This window comes from Plasmodium vinckei (genome assembly GCF_900681995.1).
Source record: "Plasmodium vinckei vinckei genome assembly, chromosome: PVVCY_13".
Taxonomy (NCBI): Eukaryota; Apicomplexa; class Aconoidasida; order Haemosporida; family Plasmodiidae; genus Plasmodium; species Plasmodium vinckei.
The window spans coordinates 2,006,454-2,027,495 of record NC_051305.1 but is presented as its reverse complement, the minus strand read 5'-3'; the positions used below and the strand labels follow the sequence as shown (position 1 = coordinate 2,027,495).

General features: G+C 22.9%; 9 protein-coding genes across 9 annotated transcripts; 7 read left to right on the top strand and 2 right to left on the bottom strand.

Annotated features, from left to right (window-relative positions):
* Positions 1-765: 765 nt before the first annotated feature.
* Positions 766-942, top strand: PVVCY_1305660 (conserved Plasmodium protein, unknown function; the record flags this gene model as incomplete). The annotated part of the gene is made up of 1 exon (XM_037634790.1): positions 766-942. The coding sequence occupies one exon, from the start codon at positions 766-768 to the stop codon at positions 940-942; it is 177 nt and encodes a 58-aa protein (XP_037490837.1).
* A 432-nt stretch (positions 943-1,374) lies between these two features.
* On the top strand, positions 1,375-2,220 carry PVVCY_1305650 (exosome complex component RRP42, putative; the record flags this gene model as incomplete). The annotated part of the gene is made up of 1 exon (XM_008624239.1): positions 1,375-2,220. One exon carries the CDS (start codon positions 1,375-1,377, stop codon positions 2,218-2,220), a length of 846 nt encoding a protein of 281 aa, XP_008622461.1.
* Positions 2,221-3,129: 909 nt separating this feature from the next.
* PVVCY_1305640 (secreted ookinete protein, putative) lies at positions 3,130-5,346 on the top strand (the record flags this gene model as incomplete). Its single annotated transcript, XM_008624238.1, has 1 exon — positions 3,130-5,346. One exon carries the CDS (start codon positions 3,130-3,132, stop codon positions 5,344-5,346), a length of 2,217 nt encoding a protein of 738 aa, XP_008622460.1.
* Positions 5,347-6,178: 832 nt separating this feature from the next.
* Positions 6,179-8,512, bottom strand: PVVCY_1305630 (ABC transporter B family member 5, putative; the record flags this gene model as incomplete). Its single annotated transcript, XM_008624237.1, has 1 exon — positions 6,179-8,512. The coding sequence occupies one exon, from the start codon at positions 8,510-8,512 to the stop codon at positions 6,179-6,181; it is 2,334 nt and encodes a 777-aa protein (XP_008622459.1).
* A 1,325-nt stretch (positions 8,513-9,837) lies between these two features.
* On the top strand, positions 9,838-10,068 carry PVVCY_1305620 (mitotic-spindle organizing protein 1, putative; the record flags this gene model as incomplete). Its single annotated transcript, XM_008624236.1, has 1 exon — positions 9,838-10,068. One exon carries the CDS (start codon positions 9,838-9,840, stop codon positions 10,066-10,068), a length of 231 nt encoding a protein of 76 aa, XP_008622458.1.
* A 1,279-nt stretch (positions 10,069-11,347) lies between these two features.
* PVVCY_1305610 (conserved Plasmodium protein, unknown function) lies at positions 11,348-16,222 on the top strand (the record flags this gene model as incomplete). Its single annotated transcript, XM_008624235.2, has 1 exon — positions 11,348-16,222. The coding sequence occupies one exon, from the start codon at positions 11,348-11,350 to the stop codon at positions 16,220-16,222; it is 4,875 nt and encodes a 1,624-aa protein (XP_008622457.2).
* A 501-nt stretch (positions 16,223-16,723) lies between these two features.
* PVVCY_1305600 (conserved Plasmodium protein, unknown function) lies at positions 16,724-18,251 on the bottom strand (the record flags this gene model as incomplete). The annotated part of the gene is made up of 2 exons (XM_008624234.2): positions 16,724-16,776; positions 16,892-18,251. The coding sequence occupies 2 exons, from the start codon at positions 18,249-18,251 to the stop codon at positions 16,724-16,726; spliced, it is 1,413 nt and encodes a 470-aa protein (XP_008622456.2).
* A 501-nt stretch (positions 18,252-18,752) lies between these two features.
* Positions 18,753-19,615, top strand: PVVCY_1305590 (mitochondrial ribosomal protein L49 precursor, putative; the record flags this gene model as incomplete). Its single annotated transcript, XM_008624233.1, has 4 exons — positions 18,753-18,867; positions 18,984-19,072; positions 19,275-19,373; positions 19,592-19,615. 4 exons carry the CDS (start codon positions 18,753-18,755, stop codon positions 19,613-19,615), a joined length of 327 nt encoding a protein of 108 aa, XP_008622455.1.
* Positions 19,616-20,182: 567 nt separating this feature from the next.
* Positions 20,183-20,783, top strand: PVVCY_1305580 (conserved Plasmodium protein, unknown function; the record flags this gene model as incomplete). Its single annotated transcript, XM_008624232.1, has 2 exons — positions 20,183-20,522; positions 20,641-20,783. The coding sequence occupies 2 exons, from the start codon at positions 20,183-20,185 to the stop codon at positions 20,781-20,783; spliced, it is 483 nt and encodes a 160-aa protein (XP_008622454.1).
* Between the last annotated feature and the right edge of the window lie 259 nt (positions 20,784-21,042).

Sequence of the window (21,042 nt, the reverse complement as noted above, 5' to 3'; positions counted from 1 at the left end):
TTAATGAGTAGGCTTATGTTTTTTTTAATAATTTTTAATTTGTTTACTACAAAAATGTAGTTGAAAAAAAACGCATTATAATAATTTTTTTTAAATAGTGATACAATAATTGTTCATATGATAAATATGAGCAAACAAACTAATGGATTAGTTAATTGCAAATTTTTTAAAAATATTTTAATGTAACAAAATATTATAAAAAGATAAATAAAAAGTTGCCTAAAAAATAATGCATATGGAAATGCTTTCTATATTTTTTTTTTTCATATTTTTCAAAAATAAATTATTATCAAATTTTTGGAAATACGTGCATACCGGTATAGCATATAAAAGGTTATATATAATAGGCCTACTTTGAAATATAAAAAATTTATTAAAAAAAATTACATACTAGCATAATTCTTATTTACTTATTTTATTTTTTCATGTTTTTTTTTATTGAAGAACCACATGCATTTGTTTTTTTCTATATGCCAAATATTAAAATTTAATAAAAAAAAATACTGGGAAAAATGAAATGATAGCACTGTTTATTTCTTCGCTTTTTTCTTCGTATTTTTCTTCTCCTTTTTCATCCCATTTATAAGTGAAAAACTTTACAATCATACATACTTAAGTAATTAATTGTAAAATATTGAAAACAATTTATATACACATATATACTTAGTTATGCTTCGAATATATATGGTGGTATGCTTGCTTTGTTTACAATGGGTGAATTAGAAATGCTTAAAGGTATTAATATTTTTTTGTAAAAAATTTAAAATGATAATAATAATTATTGTTTTGCTTATACTTTTATATCATATATGGAACAAGAACAAAAATTATATAATAAACTTTTATTATATTAATGCTTTTATTTGCTTTAATAAATCAAAAAAACTTAAAGATGTGAAGAAGGAAATGTGGGAACATCAAAAATATTACAGTGATAACTAGCTATGAACAGTTTCAGAAGTTTATCCCATTTTAACACCATAAATGTGGCATGCTTTATTTGTTCTCTATACTTACTTTTTTTTTTCGTCCTCTTACATTTATTTATTCATTTATAAAGCATATTTTTACTTATATACATATAAGCATAGAACAGTTACAACTCAAAGCAGTTTAATTTTCTGCATATAGTTGGTAACTGCATTTGTTATATCTACCCCCTTTCGTTGCGCATACCTCCTATACATATGCTTTTTTTAATCAGATATTTCTAATAAGCTTAGCATATCAAAGCTAGCTAAAACAAATAATGAACAATTCAGTTCATAAAAGTAAAATAGCTAGTTCCATTTGAATTATAAAAAATTCACTAATTTTTTGCTTAACAAATTTAATAAATAATACAAATACGTTTGAAAAAAAAAGAAAGCAAAAATGAGTTCTTTAAAATATATAGAAGATGGAATAAACTCCAATATTAGAGTAGATGGAAGAACTTTATTAACATACAGGACTATCGAAATAAATAAAAATATTTTAGTATCAGCAGATGGGAGTAGTAGTGTTATGAATGAAGAAAATAATGTAATATGTGGAATCAAACTTTCATTATTACCTCCTGATCAAAATTCACCTGATGAAGGTTTTGTTAATTTACAAATTGATTGTCCAGCTTCTGTAGCTTCAAATCGAATTAAAAAAGAACACTTACAAATTATGACATCCATTATTTATGATTTATGCATAAAAAATAATATTGATAAAAAAAAATTGTGTATTTTACCTTCAAAATTTGTTTGGGGTATTGATATAAATGTTATGGTTTTAAATGGTGGAGGAGGATTACTAGATATTATTAGCATAGCTATATATGTAGCTTTAAATGATATGAATATTCCGGTTGTTAAAGTACCCAAAAAAATCGATGAATTAAATATGTTCCATAATACAAAAAGTAAAGAATATGAACTTGAAATTGTGGAAAATGAAAAATTACCTTTTCCATGTGATAATATTCCTATATGTATTTCAATTGGAGAAATAAATAATAAATATATTTATGATATGTCAAAAATTGAGGAAGAACTTGTTGAAAATGTTTTTGTTGTTGCAGTTACATCAAGTGGAAAATGTGTAGCCTTTCATAAATTATATGGTATATCAATGGAAATATCTTCTATATTAAATATGTCAGAAAATTCTGTACAAATTTCACAAACTCTTTTCAAAAAAATTAATGAAACAATTGAGAAAATACAAGCCAATACCATTCAAGTCTAATTAATGAAATTACTTTAGTTATTATTATTATCAAGTTATATGAATACATATTTCTTATTTCCAAAAAAGTCATGGGATTATACTACCATCTTTTCAGGCACACACAAAATAATAGTACAAAGAATAAAATTAATTGCATTCCCTATAAATAACATACCTTATTTATTATCCAATTTCACAATATTTATATTAACAAATTATATTTTAGCTAGCTCACACTTTTTTATTTTGTACATGTAAAAATTTGGTGGTAATAGGAAATAGTTATTTGCACACACACATAAAATAAATATATTCTCTCATAATACCCAAAAAATAAATATTCTCATTGAAGTTGTACATGAACAGGCAAGGAAATTTCTACATTTTTTTTATTTACAACCGATTTTATAGCTAGCATTGAAAAAAAACAGCTAAAAAAAGTTAAAAATTAAAAGAAAAAAAAAAATAGTATAAATATGGTTAATATAAAATAATATATTTTTGAAAAAATATAATTAACCATGTTTTTAAATGGATAATCAATACCAAATTAAAGGAAATAATATTTTATGGCATAATATATATTTAATATGATGGTGATGGAAATATAGATATAATCTTCAAAACTCATATAAAAGGAATACATTCTATAACAATGTTACACCTTTAATCATTTTAACCGCTTTTTTATATAATATTTTCCTTATACATTTGTTTATTATTATTTTTTACTTTTTATTTATTTTTTCTTTTTTTGTCTTTTTTCAATTAAAACTTTTTATTACTAATTTAAACCCACATAAAAATTGCCAACTATAGTACCATCGCACCGTATCGTTTAGGGCCACCTATACATACATGTGCATAGACATATATAATTTTTAAGCTTACCAAAGAAGTTTTATGATGCTTACATTATTTTCTACAATGAATATAAAAAATAAATTATTTATAATTTGTATATATTTCTTTATATTGCGAAATGTATATGGTGTAAATTTAAATGATGCAGAGAATAAATTTTCTGTAAAAATAAAAAATAGAAACAATGAGACTACAGAAAGAAAACAACTAATTCGTAGCAAAAATTTATCACGTAAAAAAAGGGGCCAAACAAATACCAGCTTTATTATAAAAAGTACCGAAGACATCCAAATGAATTCTAAACAGGATAAAAATTTTAATCAAAGTAATTTTCGTAATAAGCCTCAAACTAATGATGATGTAAAAGATCCATTAGAACGTGACGATACAGAAAGTAGTGGTAGTGAAAATTTATATGATAATAATGATGATATAGATAGTAATGAAAATTCAGACTATTCAAGTGAAAGCACACCAGACGACCTGCTAAATATGGACGATTTATACAGTTATGCCGATGAAGATTTAACACGTGATGACATTACAGAGAACGAAAGTGTTGATGATTTGTTTGAACACAGTATTTCATTACATAATAATCTTGATAAAATGGATGATAAAATGGATGATGAAGATATTGATTCTTCTCTAACTGACGGTGCTAAAAAAATAGATATCGATGTTGTTAACGCACATGAAAATGGTGCTTACTTAAAAGAAAGTAAACAAAATAGTGCTACTAAAAAAGGTGATGATAAAACAGCTTCAGATGAAAAGCGTGATAATCGGATAATTTCTAAGCCAAATAAAACAATAAAAAAAGATACTCCAGAAACCAAAGTGAATTCTCTTAATAAATTAAGCAATGGAAGTACACATGCTAGTGAAAATAAAAAGAGTAATGTGCCTAAATCTAGTGGAAACAAAACAAAAGGAAAAAACAATACTAATCATAAAAATAAAATTGATGAACAACCTAATAAGGGAACTGATAAAATAGCCAAACAAAATAATGCCAATAATATTGCAAACAAAGATATTTCCAATAAACCAAACACACCAAAAGGAGCTAAAAATAGTGTACCTGACATAGATGACTCAAATAAAACTGATAAAATTGTAAAAGAGGAAACAAAACCAGTAGGAGAAACCATAAACATAAACATTGCATTGAACCCGGAGATTGGAAATGAAAATAAAAAGTCGTTGGAAAAAAAGAAGGAAAAAAACCATGCTGGCACTCGAAGTATAAATAAAAAAGGAAAGATGTCACAAAAAAAAAACAAAAGTGCTAAGAATGGTACTAAGAATGGTAGTAAAAATGGTAGTACGAATAATAAATTGAGTGCAAATTCATTTGACAATAAAGTTAAAACAGATAAAAATCACCATAAATTGGAAAACAAACCCCATGCCCAAAAAAATGGGAAGCACGATAAAAATGAAAAACATATGGCTAGTCATTTGCCTGATGAAGGTGAAAATGATGCCAACAAAAATAATAATGACATATCAATCTCTATTGAGGTTCCAAAAGAAATGGGTAATATCAAAATTCCTAGTAACATTGTAAAGCACATTAAAAAGGGGAATACGATGGATATTGAAAGTTTTATAAATATAAATTCTAAAAATGACAATGGAAATGATCAGATTGGAGAGAGTAGTGAAGAAGAGAGTGATGAAGAAGATGAAGAAGATGACGAAGAAAATAAAAGTGATGAGACAAAGGGTGGTATGAATGGTCCATTCGGTTCGAACACTATGGAAGTAGCAAGTCTAAATACAGAAAATAAGTTAGTAGTTGAAAAAGAAAAAGAAGATAAAAATTTGGAGAAGTATAGCCATGAAAATAATGCAGAAGGTGTAGAAAATGGTGAACATCCTTTAATTACACAAAAAAAAAATATAATAAAAAATTCTCGTAAAATATATAATTTAAAATTATATAATTGTTCCTATATAGATGATTGGGATTTAAATAATGAATATATTGATGAAGAAGGAAAATTAGTTAAATTAAGTGGATATGTTTTTCAAAATATTGTAAATTCAGACTCTATGCCTACTACAAATATAACAGATTGGAAATTAAAAGGATCGTGTGATCATGATAAATATATATGTGGTGCTTTAAAATATATGAATAATATATATAATAAAGGAGAAAGAGTTATATTTGATGGGAAGATATATGAAGCAACTAGTGATGCATATGGCAATCCTAAAGAATTGGCAAATGTATGGATCGACAAAACAAGTGATTGTTACAATTTTTGATTAATCAAAATAGTAGCAACAAATGAAAATCACAAAAATGGTGAAGAAAAAAGATATTATTTAAGGTTACAATTTTTGGCAAATTTTTGTGTCGCTGTAATTTGGTTCATTATGTTTGTTATGGGGAAGCATGGGAAGGTTTATTTTTTTTTTGTCTTGCCTATCTTGCTTTTTTTTATTCTCCCTTTGGTGATTTGTGCATACTTATTTGGGTTCACCAATTGGTTTGCTTTTTGTAAAAATGATACAAAGTCGTAAATGTGATTGTTTGGTTTTTGTAAAAATGATAGATTGAATTGTTGAATAAAAAATAAGATTATCACACAATAAATCTGCAAATTTTCAAAAGACCCTCTTTATAATATGTTTTTACATTATTTCATTATGCTTTTACATTATTTCATTATGTTTTTACATTATTTCATTATGCTTTTACATTATTTCATTATGTTTTTACATTATTTCATTATATTTGTTACAACTCTATTTTGATTAATAGACTTTTTTAAATTGGCTAACATTTGTGTTTTTTTTTTCTTTTGTTTGTTGAAAAGGGAAAGATGAGTACTCCCCTTGTGGTACCCATTTGTGGGTGTTGTATATGTATGGGGTTATTTTATTTTTTTCACATAAAATAATTACTTAAAAATTAATTAGATGTTTTCAAAAAAATAGTGAGTTAGTATTATAATGAATTATGAAAGATTAAAAATGTAAGGAAAATTATTTAATTCGTTTTTAAATAATTTAACAAAATAATTTTGACTAAAAGGTAAGAATAAGTGTAGAGATAAACGAATATATATAAAACGATAGAATGTGAAAATATTTTTTATAGAGAAAATATTTCCAAAAATAATGGATGTTTATTAAGTTCTTGATAAGTACCTATAGCTGATATAGTACCCTGATCAATAATAATAATTTTATCCATTTCTTTTAAATGCTTTAACGAATGTGTAATATATATAATAGTTTTATCTGGTATTAATGTATGAATAAGATTATATACTTTATCTATATTAGATTCATCTAGAAATGAAGTAATTTCATCAAATATATATATAGAACTATTTTTCATTAATGATCGTATGATAGATATTCTTTGTTTTTGTCCAGAAGACATTGAATTGTTATTAACATTAGTTAATATATTTTGTGGCATTGAATTTATAAAATCATCTAAGTTTAATTCTTTACATAGTATATCTATTGTTGAATTTATTGTATTTATTTTATCTCCATATTTTTCTAGTAGCATTTGATCACAATTTTGTATATCGTCTAGTTTGTTATTTATGTGTTGATCTTCATTTTCAATGGTGCTGACCTTATTTGTAGTAGTCGCATTGGCTAATTTTCCACTCTCTCCAATACTGTCTAGTAGTAAATCTTTTTCGCCATTTTTATCTGACACTTTTGTTGGTAATAGTGCATAAACAATATTCTCGTATAAAGACCTGTTGAGTATACAACACTCTTGTTCAGTTATTGATAAAATACTTTTTTTTAAATAAGTTTGATCAAAATTTTTAATATTATAATTATCTATATAAATATTACCTTCATATTCATATTGTCTAGTTAATAATTTCCATATGGTTGATTTTCCTGATCCACTTTTTCCTATTATAGCTACTTTTTCATTTTTTTTTATTTCAAAATTTATATTTTTTAATATTATTTTTTTATCATTATCAAATTTATTGTATGTAAAATTTATATTTTCAAATTTTATGTTTCCTTCAATTTTTTCGCAAATAATGTTATTCTGTTCATGCTTCTCATCACTTTGGATTGAACTTTCTAATTGTGTGACATTACTTAAGTTTGCATTAGATAAAGATAAGTCATTACTTTTATCGCTTCCCACCTGATCAGTAAGACTAGTAGTGGTATTATTTGTTTCTGGGGAAAAGTCCAAAATTTCATAAATTTTTTTCATACTTAATTTTAATAAATTAATATCTTTCTTAAGTTTTAAAATACCAACGATACCTAAACCAAGCATACTACTATAAGCAATAAAAGAAACAAGCTGTCCATGAGTTATTCGATTATTATTAAGTTCGATTTTTCCAAAACTTAAAATAGTACATATTACTAAATTAGTTCCAATATTTAAAAAGGAATAAAACATTGATTCAGAGTTAATATACTTTTGATGTTCTTTTTCTGTTAAATTTATAATTTTTGAAAAATGTTGGTTTTCATAATATTCATTTCCAAATATTGTTATAATATTTTTTTTTTGTAAAGAATCTGAAAATCTTTCCATTTGTTTTTCTTCAAAATTATTTATTTCTATTTTTATATTTTTTAATTTTTTTAATATAATTAATACACAAAATCCATATGTAGGAACAATGAATATACAAAATTTTGTTAAGTACGATGAAATCAAGCACATAGACATAATACCACCAACTATAGAATTAGTATATCGTAACATTTGTGTAATCGATGTTATAAGTTCTTTTGAAGAAAATTGAATCTCATTAAATAGACAATTTACTAAATAATCATTAGATTTATATTTTTTAAATTTTTCATTATTTTCATTAATTATTTTATTATGAACTTGTTTTTTTAATCTATATTCTATTCTTTTTATACATCTATTTGTAAAGTAAATACGAAAATAAGATGCTATTCCCCCACATATAAAATAAGGTAAAAAATATAACATGGCACTTATACTTTTATTTGAATTTAATTTAAACTTTTCTAATATATTTAATTTTTGCAACACTTTTACAATAATATTGGATCGGTCAAATTTCAAATTTTCACCCTCTACACATTCTCCCATAATTTTAGGATAACTTAAGTTTGTAATTGCATTAATTCCTAAAAATATTAAAGAGATTGCCAATAACGTTTTTTCATAGCTAGTCATTTCATACAAAGCTCGAAATATGTAGTTATCATTTTGCTGTGACCCCAACGTATTATTATTTACGTGATTTTTTCTATTATTATTTCCCCATATTTTTGTCAAACTGCATCTCTTCATAAGGTCTGAAAAAAAACTACTTATCCCATTTCCCAACCCACTGATATATGTGTTACTACAAACATGTTTATATGCATTTTTGTAAAAATTATTTAAAAAATTTATAATAAATAAATCTGGATCTCTTAATTTACAAAGGCAATTTCCCATTTTTACACACACAAAGGGAAAAATATTACTTAAACCGTTTTAAGTAATATGAAAATGGCTTTACAAATTTATTTATAGATCATAAGTATTACATTATAATATTACACACATATGTATGTCCATCTTTACATTTATAAAATTATTTATTATGGAAAGACAACCGTCTTGTTATATTTCTTTTATTTAATTAGTCATCCTACAAAATTAAGCAGAATGGAAACACAAAAAAAAACAAAGTATATTATACTATATTATGTTATACATTTATGAGGGCAAATATGTTCGTTGCTTTTTTCAACTTATACATAAATTAGTTTAATTTTCAAATAGTTTGATATTTATATAGTAAATAATAATTACAAAAAATGTTCATATTAATAAGTATATATTTTTGTAGCATATGTAATAATTAAATAAATATTTATACATGCTTAATATAAACTAAAACAAATATCCTTGTGTGCCTTTTACACTTTATAAAACTTCTTAAACATTCTCATTTATTTTAATTTTATTTATAACAATTATATTATTATTATTTATCATTTTGTCATTTCCCCTTTTTTTGTAAAAATCGTCGTTTAATTTTTTTTTAAAAAAATTCTCATAATTAAGAGACATTTATAAGTATACTAATTTATGCTTCCATAAACAATTGTATATTTATACACACTTACAATGTATAATACATATATATTTACAATACTAAAAAAAGTTTTATTATTTTTATAAATATTAATATAAAACAGTGTAATAAATTTTACTATTATTAGTAGTACTTCAAATATGTTACACAAAAATGTGCATAGTTAGGAAGCATTTCAATAATTTATAAAAAAATTTTTATGGATATTTATTTTATAAATAAAGCATGAAAATACGCGCATTCTGTTAAGCTTATAATTAGCCATTATTTTTTCTAACATTTTTGTTTTATTGCATTTTTTTTATATTTCCAGCATTTATTTATGTAAGGGAAAATTAAATAGCCATATCTTTGTACATATTATATAAAAAATATGGATAATAAATCGTAATATAAAATTGGATACATTTTATGAGTACCCCAATTAAAGTAAAATCTGTCAAATAAACTTATGTATACATTTACAATTGCAAATATAATCACATGAAGGATACCCTTTTTTTTCTCAAGCCAAACTAAAGATATAGAATAATAAGTTTAAAAAGGTGTACATATTTTTTTTAAACATAGAATATAATAAAATAGGTAATTAAAAAGGTATACTACAAAACAAATCAATCTTAATATAATTAAAATTGAAGGTATATTGAAAAAAAAGTAATATTATACATTTTTAAATATGGGAGATAAGGAAGCAAAAAAGGAAGCGATTGAAATCATTTATGAAATTGCGAATATTCTAAATGTAAATTTAGATAAAGAAACTATTGTTATATTAATACAGTTGTGTGAATATGGTGTCAGTCCTAAAATACTTTCACATATAATTATCCAATTGAAAAAAGAAAGAGAAAAGTTTTTACAAAATGTAAGTAACAATATGGAAAATTTGAAACAAGGAAATGCCTAACACTCATTCGAAAATAATTGGCAACTGTATCCCCTCTTAATTATATTTGTAAAAGACAAATTAATGGATTTTTATTGTAATATTATCAATTTTTATCGTTATTTTTTTGAAGTGATATATGATTTTTTCTAAATTTGGTTTAAAGTTGTTATATCTGTTAACATCATTATACTCATTTTTTATTTTTTTGCAACTTTGCCATTTTAATATTTGTTTATTTTTTTTATTATATTGCATAATTTAAATTTTTTTTTTTATTATTTTACTTTTTCAAGTTAAAATTGACAAACAAGTTTTTAATAGTAAAAAATTAAAATAAGTCTATGGGTATACTTTATTTTTTACAATATTTTCCCAAGTATAATTGTATTATTTTTAAATTCGGTGGTAATACATATTTTGATTTTTCATGGTTCCATATTCTCCAAAAAATCGAAAGCATACGACACATAATTATAAGTGTACACAGGAATACTAATATGAAATACGTTAAAATGGAATAATAAAATAATAATATGCATAAAATATTGTGAAAATACACAAATAAATGAAAGAAAAAAATATGTTTGTCTAATAATGCTATATATGTATATAGTATAATATAAAATCATTTTTTTTATTTATTTCTTTTTTTATTTGATATGTATATCTCCTTATTTGTTTGGAATAATATGTATTATATCCAAAAATAAAAGTCTTTTTGTGTGTGTATTTTTTCTTCTTTTTGAAAATTCGTATTAATATAAGTTTATGGAGAGAAAAATATAAATTATAAAATATTACAAGTCGAAATAGTGAAATATAGAAACACACACAATAATTATGGAAATATTTACCAACATAAATTTTCTGAACAAATCATTTTAAATTGTCTTAAATTTGTAGCATACATATGTATTTTATTTCATCTAGCTAATTTATTTTTTTTTTTACTAATTTATTCGTTTTTTGTATTAATTTACTAGCTATTTTTTATTATTTATTAGTTTTTTTATTAACATTATTTTGTTGAGCCATTTGTTTCGCTATAAATGTATAGTTGTACATATTTATTAGTATTTTATTTATATTTATTTTTTTTTTTTTGTATTTTCACTCATTTTTTTTAAAGTAACAGCCTAAAAATTTCATAGGAATTGCACTAATCTTATTAATTTTTTTTTAAATAATCCTACGTATACTTATATCGGGGTATTTGATTTGTTGTCCACAAAAAAAAAATAATATCGTGGAATACGAAACATATTAGATTATAGTAAAATGAGAAACATATAAAACAATGGATAATTACGAATCGCCTTCAGAAGTTTTAAAAAAAAAACAGAATGGCCAGATTGTAGAAAATGAAAAACCTGTAGAGCCATTAAATGAAGACACAAAAAGCAAGTTAAAATTTATTGACATATTTAATGAAAATAATGATACAGATAAAAATGAAGAAATAAATACATTTTTAAAACAGAAAAAAGTTATAAAAAAAAGAAAAGACAAAAAAAAAGGTATCCCATTTTTTGATGATAATTATACAAACATAGATATGCCAGATTTAGACTTCTCTTTTGGAAACACAAATTTAAAAATAAATGACAACATTTTAAACGATGATTATAAAACTAAAAATGACATGTATGACGATAGCCTATATGATAATTACAATAATAAGGTTAGTTATTTGGTTAGTGAAGTTTATAGATTAAAATCAGAATTAGAAGAAAGTTCACAAAAAGAATGCAAAAAAAATGAAGAAAATAAAATATTATTGGAAAAAAATAATATACTTAGCGATAGTATTGATTCTATGAAAAAGGATATTGAAAAATTGAAAAATATATATGAAGAAGAAACACTTAGAATAAAAGAATCTTATGATAGACGTCTTGAGGTGTTAAAAAGTGAATTAACCGAAAAAGATGATTATTTAAAAAAAAAAATATTAGATTGTGAAAATGAAGCTAATAATAAAATAACTGATCATGAAAATAAATATCTTAATGAGAAAAAAAAAAATGACGAATTAGCTACATCATTGGAAAATGTAACTAAAGAAAAGGAAGACATTGTTAGGCAATACACATGTGAAATTGCGAACCATAAAAGGGAGCAGGACAAATATAAGAGTGAAATGGAAAAGTGGAAGGACGAGGCGGAAAAGTATAAAAAAGAAATGGAATATTATAAGAAAGAAGCGGAAAATTATAAAAACGAAACTGATAAGTATAAGAAAGAAATGGAGCATTATAAGAATGAAACTGATAAGTGGAAAACGGAAACAGAGAAAAGCAAAGACGAAATGAATCAACGTATTGAAAAAATGAATGAAATAAATGAGGAGATAAAAAGAATAGAAAATATATTAACCGAAGAAAAAAAAACTAATGAAAAACTTCAAACAATAATAGAAAATAGTGAAAAAGATATTACAAATTTAAATAATGCCATTAATCAAAAAAATGAAACTATTAAAACAATGGTAAATGATATCTTATTAGTCAAAAATGTATATGAAGAATTGGTTAAAGAAAAAGAAGAAAATGAAATAAGCAAACAAAAATTAGTTAAAGAAATTAAAGAATACGAAAAAAAAATAACATATTTAAAAAGTAGTGTTGAAGAATATAACGAAAATAATCAAAAACTCGTAAAATGTAATCAAAAGTTGAATGAAAATATTAGAAAAAAAGAAAAAGAAATTACTGCTCTTCAAAATGAAAATATATATTTAAAAAGAGAAAATGTAGTATTTAATCAAAATTTTTTAAACTCAAAATCGTGTAAGAGTGGACAAATAAATGAATGTTCCTCTGATTCAACTAATTCTTGTAAACAAAATGAAAAGCACATGAATAAATATCAAGACAACGATTTCGAAGTTGGAAAAAAAAAAAAAATACATAAAAAAACTAAAAATAAAAAAAAAATATGTATAAAAGAAAAGGAAGACATAAGTACAGATACAAATGGGGAAACTGAATCGGACGATGAAAAAATCGAATATAACATAGAAATATGTGATGAATCCGAAAAAGACGAGAATTTAAATGAACAAACAAAAGTAGGAATCATAAAGGATACTACAAAAAGTATTGAATTAGTTAAAGAAGAAAAAGATAAAATCCAAAATATAGGAGGAAACAATTTTATTGTTCCGAAAAATAATAGTAATAAAATAGGTAGCGAAAAATTGTTAAGCTATAAACAGCTTAATATGAACATATTTGATTCTAAGAAAAATGAAAATAACCATTTCATAAATGATAAAGGGAAAAAAATTAGTTCGAATATTGCCATAGATCAATCTGATTATAATAATGACATTTTACATATAGAATATTCATCTCCTGTAAATTTAAAAAAAAAAATAAAAGAACAACTTAAGCATAGTCTTATGCAAACTAACAAAATTCAACTTTTTGACATAACAAGTAATTTAGTAAATATAGACAATTTGAGCAATGCATTAGAGAGAAAAACGAAATCAAATTTTATAAAAAGGGATATTCATGACAAACTTGGAATTTTTTATGATGAATCTAATGATGATATACCATATCAAGAAAGTGAAGAAGAAGATGAGAATAATAATAATAAAAAAGAAATATGGATGAATAATACAAAAAAAGGATATCTCAATCTAAAAACTAATAGCTTATTAGATAACACATTAAGTGGCAATTTTTCGAATAAACAATTGAACAGTAGTTTTCTTGATAAAAAAATGAATAATCCTTTTATTAATAAAGAATTTGGAAGTAATAAATATTTATATGATTTAAATTTATATAAACTAAAAAAATGTAATATCATTAGCTATAATAATAGTATAATACCTATAAAAAGGACAAAAAAAAATAATTTGATGAGAAGTATAATGGATAGTAACAAAACATACATAGATAGTATAAACAAGCTAAATGCAGATAAAAATTATTTAAATAAATATAATGAACGAAATGAAATGAATAATTCGTCATTAAAATGGAGTGATACAAATACTGTAAGTAACATAAATCAACTGCATGATGACCAAGGCGAGGTTATAATTCAGCCAATAAATTTACAAACCATAGAGAATGTTAAAGGAGATAACAAAGCTATTGATTATTTCCTTTCTCATATACAAAATAATAAATTAAATAATAGTATCTTATTGATGGAAAAAGGAAATAAAGCTATAACAAAAATTCCCAACAGCCAGTTATATTTTTCGAACAAGTCTAATAAGCAACAGAAAAAAGAAAAAACAAAAAGCCAGGATGAAAACAAAATAAATGAACATAATAATGAGGATACACATGCTATTTCTTCCTTTTTAAATAAAATGGAAAATATAAATGATGATCCAAATGATAAGATTTCTAACAATTTTGTTATAAAAAAGGATTTTAAAAATTTGATAAGTGATGATAAATATGCAGATGTAAATAATCAAAAATCCATAAGATCATATCTATTAAGTAAGTACAAAAAGAAAAGTAATGTATATGGCTTGTTCATAATTAATGAACGATTAAAAAATATATATAAAAATATTGAAAATAAAAAAAAATCAATCAGTAATTTCCCTATAAATATGTGTAATATAGAAGACATGAAAAAATTCAGTAATTCATTTAGTATTATACAAAATGAGTCTCAAGAATATTTTGAAAATACAAACCCTGTTAAAAATAGTGAAAATCAAAATTTTAATAACAAAAAAGACGAAGATGAAAAATCTATTGTATATCCAAATATTGAAGAAAACAAACTCTTATTAGAAATCCCGGAAACACAAAAGGAAGAGATAATAGGTGTACAGTTGAGCGATGATGATGATGCTAAGAGTCATATCAAAGATGGTGACAACAATAGTGATGATGAAAATGATAATATTTGTGCCGTAATAAATTATGAACATCCACAGGATACTTTACAAGAAGTTGTGACCCAAATTAATAAAAATAAAAATAGTGAAATTTGTGATGATTATAATGACAGTATAGAAACTTATGCTTGTGATAGTGAACATACACAAATTTTCGATTATAAAGAGAAAGAAAAAGGAGAAAGGACAATAAAATCCAAAAATTTTGAAGAAAATAATGATTTGATTTACATGAACGGTTCAGGTGAAAATCGATTAAAAATTATTTCATGTTCAGAAAAAAATGACGAAAAAGAAAAAAATATTATCAATAATGATGAAAATGAACCATCAAAAAAACTAAGCGACTTATTTTCAAAACATGTTAATATTAGTGAGCATATGAGAAAGTTGCCTGTGTTATACAGTAGCAAAATTCTAAAAAAAGGGAATCACAATATATCTTTGAATGGTAATAATAAAAAAAAGAAAAATAATGAACGTAATATAAATCGTGATGATTGCTTTAAAAATGACTTCAAATTAGATGAAAGCCAAGATGAATATTATGAATTGTTGGATAGTAGAAACGGATATGGGAATATCTTTGAAAATTTAAATGAGAGCAAAATTATTCTAAGAAATGGAAAAAAAGATAAAAAATATAAAGATTATTTAAATAAAATAAAAGCAGACATGATTGAAAACAAAGACGAAATTTTCGATGATCAAAAAATAGTGAAACATCACGAAAAAGACACATTCAATATAAATGACACACTTAATACAAGTTTTAATCACTTTTTATTATCATATAAATTAAATAGAAGGGGACTTGAAAATAGTAACAGTGGATACAATAATAATGAACATGATAATAATAGTAATACAATCTTTGATATAATAAAATCTGAAAAGTTGAACAAAATAAAAAAAAAACAAACAATTTTGGCACTTCATAATGAAATTTCAAATAATGTTATAAAAAATAAACCCCAAAATATTCAATTTGATCATTATTACAATAAATTAAAAATATTACGAGATAAAAACCAAAGGCTAAAAAATGATAGAGATTTGTCAAGTGAAAATTATGAAAAATCGAATTTGTCAACCCAAAATATTTTATTACCTACTAGCCAAATATCATCAGCCTTACATAATAAATCTGAACGTTCAGGTAAAACATTCAATAATATTTACGATAAAAAAACAAGTGAAAGTTTCCTTTTTAATAGTAACCCATTAAATAATAATTCAGCAAATAATCATAGGGACCATCAAAATAATTTTATGGTACGAAAAAAATGAATTTAAAAAAAATTAGGAAGTGTCCAAAAAATGTAGCAAATGAATAAGAAATGGTGGCTAGCCAAATGGATGAACTAGCTATATAATGATAAAATAAATTAAAAAAAAAAAGCATATCAATAAAATGAGTATGCACAATATTATTCTCCCATTTTGTTTATTTTCACTGGCATAAAAAAGACCAAAATTGTTAAAGTATAAAATTGAAATAGTTAGAGGATATTATGTGGAAAAATACCATAGTCCATCATTTAACTTTCTCATTAGAATGTTATTTATTTTTCGAGCTGATTACTTCATGTGTTGGTGTAAACGGCTTATTTTACATTGCATGTGCATATATTTGTGTGTCTATATTTAGAAATTTTATTTTTTCCCACTTTTATTTGATGATTAAATAAATGCTTTATTTTTTCATAAATGTTGATACAGTTTTTCCGTGTTATATATTTTGTTTATTTATGGCTTGTTAAAATTGATAATTAAAAAAAGGTGTGTAAATTAAAGAAAAAAATTATCCTTCACAACTTGTGAAAATACGAGAGGGATAAAGCCTGAAAAGGAGAAAAATAAAATAGTGTGATTAATATAGGGTATATATAGCGAAATAAGTTTTTTTCTCTTTATATAGACCCATGAGGTAGCTTTGTTATTTCTCTTTAATATTACCGTATTTGCACTTGTATATGGAATAGGAAAATAAGGTTGAATTTAAAAGATTAAACAAAAAGGAAAGAGAAAAAAATGTATTTGTGTCATTATTAATATCAACATTATTGATAACAGATTTTTGTACTAAAAAAATAGAATTAATTAAAGTATTAATATATATACTTTTAAATATATCATTTAAAATATATAGATATGATTTAATAGTATATTCTTTTGCATATATATTATGAAGTGCAAATGAAAAAAAAAAAGTATATAGAACAGTATTTTCAAAATATTTTATATATATTTTATTTATAATGTTGCTATAAGATTTTTTTTTTTCAATCTCTATATTATCATTTTTTTCTAAAAAAAACGGAATATTCATTTTGTCAAAATATTTTTCAAGCAAATTTAAAGCTTCTTCTTTATAATAATTTTCATTATTTTGTGTAATATCTAAATAAAATTTTAAAATTGAATTTGAATTTTTTGCACTTTTTGCATATTTGCAGGAAATCAAAAAGAGTATTATTGATTTTAATTCATCATTAGTTAAGTTATTATTTTTATTAATTTCATTTTTTCGATTGTCTTTATGCTCATTCATTTGCATATTCCAAATTTCTTGTTCCCTTTGAATAACTTCATTAATACATTTTTCATTCTTAAAAATGTATAATAATAAGTAGGCTATTATTTCGTCTCTGTCTTTATGGTTATGGAATAAATTCTTGTTATATACAAGTTCCCATATTTGGTCATATGTCAAAAAGGTATTATCATTATTGTTATTATTATTAGTACTATATTTTATATAATAAAAAATGATTGAGGAAAAAACAATTTTTTGTGTATTCTCTAGTTTATCATTTTTTATTTTTTCAAAAATATATTTCAACATATCTGCATTTTCTTTTTTATAATTTTCAATAATTTCTAGAAAACAAGTTTTACTTTTATACAACAATTCCAATAAACTTAATAAAGCATTTTCTTTGACAGAATAATTTTCATTTTTTATACTATCTACTAGTTTAGTATAAAACCCATTTTTTATATATAAACTTAAATTATTTAGACCTAACGAGCTTACAACATTACTTAATATTATATGATCAACAATATTTATATCATTTTTTGAAAAATAGTTTGGGTCTTTTTTTATATAATAATTATGAACAGTAAATATAAATGTACTTATATTAATCAAACTTACACATAAAAAAATTTTTCGAAAATTTTTCTTTTTCTCTTTATGTACAATTGTTCTAATTATTCCATAATCATTTTTCATATCATTTGGTAGTGTACTTATTTTCCTTTGAAATATTAATGAGGAATATCTATTTTTATATCTTATTACATTATTCATTCTGGCTTATCTTTTTTTAAATTTATAACATCCTACTTGAAACTATTCACTTGCTAATTATACATTTTGCATAATATATAAACCATATACAATTATATTTTTTTATATAAGCAAATATCAAAACATCAAATTATAGGAGATACTGAGAGTGGGAAAAATATACCACAACATGTAAAAATGGAAAGTTATAAATATATCATATTGTATATGTGAAACTTAAAACATTTCATTATCAATTTATTATGTGTATTTCAAATAAATACGTTTCGAAAAACTATTTTTGCAACAATATTTAAAATATGCACAAAATTTACATTATATAAATATTTTATTTTCATTTTTTGAGGCGCATAATAAAACTAAATTTAAAAAAAAAAGAAAAAACAAGGCAAATATTATTTATATATACATTTCAAAATTACTAATATGGTTTGACAAACACATAACATAAATAGCTCTATATAAAACATATTTTTTTACTTTTTTTGTGAATTAAAAATTATGAACATTTTCAAGTTTATTTATATGCCTAAATTCTATTTTAGTATTTATAATGAATATCTAAATGCATACAGAAAGAAAATTAATAAAATCCCTTTCTCCATAAGAAGAACAGGTACTATGCAAAATGTACAGAAAGAGAAAGTACACACATACTATGGCTATATTATCAATATGCATAAATGACATGTATTTATGTACTCCCCTTTTTTATTCTTTAATATTTTACAGCATCTGACAATCTGCCAGTTTTTCTAAAGTACAAAAATAATAAAAATATTGTCGTTACAGTTATAAGAAAAATTAAAGGAAACAAGGAGGTATAACCAATTTCAACCACAATATATTTTAATTATTTTCATGTACCTATATATTTTTCCCATTTTCCATATATACCTATTCTATATTAAAATACACAAACATTATGAGAATTTATATAATTCGATAATGAATATTGATTATCCAATTGTTTTATAACAATAATATATTGTTTATTTTGGCTTTTTTTTTTACATGCTGAAGATTTTAAAAAAGGAAATTGAAGCAATTTGCAATATCGATGTTATTGAAAAGCCAGATTGCTTTATGATAAGAGGAAATCACAAAAAGAAGATAAAAGACGTAATACACATTTGCATATAGTTACATTTTCTACATGGTTTATTAAAACTTTTAAAAAAATGTGAAAAACTGTGTTTGTTTTCACAATTATCCTTATATTTCATAAAGAATAAAAACTTTCGAGCGTTAAAAAAAATTAAAATATTTATGAATGTTCATAAAAAAACACATTTTATTATGACCTATACATAATTTTTTTTAATTTTTTTTTTTTACAGTATTTTAAATATATTGGCTATTAAAAGAAGACATTTTTTTGGAAATTGTAGTATGTATATATATATATATATATTTAGTAATATATTTGCTAATTGTGTAAATGGGAAGAAGATAAGTCGTGTGTTATATTTTACACATTATCCACGGTAAATTTATATAATATTTAATTTTTTAATTATAAAAAAAAGAGTAACAAAAAAAAAATACTGATATGTGCAATTGGATATTATAAATTGTTCTGCATAAATTTTTTTTCCAAAATATTTGAATATAAAAAAATTAGTAATATAATACTAATAATAATGTGAATGAAAAAAAAAAAGAAAAAATTAAATATTATATAAATAGTTAAATAAATTTGAATAATTAATGTTTATGATTTATAAGAAGAATAATGTGTTACATTATGTATAATATATGTAATGCATAACATTTGCCCATTTTTCAGATAGGAATTTTATACATTGAAACGGAAATATTTCAAAAATAATTTACCGAAAAATGCTAGATTATAATACATTACCTTTGCTATATATATAATCGTATAAATTCACAATATTTTAATTAAAAAATATATATATGTATATACGATGAACATAGCTAAGATATTTCCCTATCAAGCAAATATTTTAGCTAAAGCCAAAATTGGCAAATCGCTGAATATAGGAAATAATGGAATGGCAATGAGTACATTGGCTAATGTACAGGACAAAAAATTAATATATGTTAATAAACCTGTACATGGAGGTATGATATATTGGAAATGCAGAGATATGATAAATACAATTAAAAAGAAAACAAAAAGGTGTGCAAGATATTTAGAATTAAATCATGATTTTGGAAGAGCAGCATTAGTTGGTGTTCCAAAAACAAACTATGATCCAAAAAATAATATTATTTACATTCAAATGGACAATGAAGAGTGGGCAGGTTAATTTTAATTCACCTTTACAAAGCCGTCATAACGTCATACACACTTGATATACTAATTTCACTTTATTTTCGAACATATAAAAATAGTATATTTTTTCCACTTCTTCATTTGCAGGTATCGGAAGTAAGGTTATGCTAAACATATCTATGAACATTTTGTTTTATTTGCATATATCCTTTTGGATGTATTTCATATATTATAGAATGCTAGTAAATAACAAGTTAAATGTTTTTAGCAAATGGAAAGACGCCGAATAAATAAGATTGGCAATATACAACTAGCCCATATAGTTTACTTCATTATACTATGTTCGACCATTTTTTACAAAAATTAAAATGCATAAATATATTGCTAAAATGTATGACCTACAAACATATGCAAATAATTCATATCCTATTTCGTATTCCCTATACTATTTTGTATTATAGTTGTCTATTTTTTTTTTGTTTTTTTTATAAAGCTAGTAAAACTTAAATATGGTTAGTAAAAAATTGTATAAAAAAAGTTACCAAACTT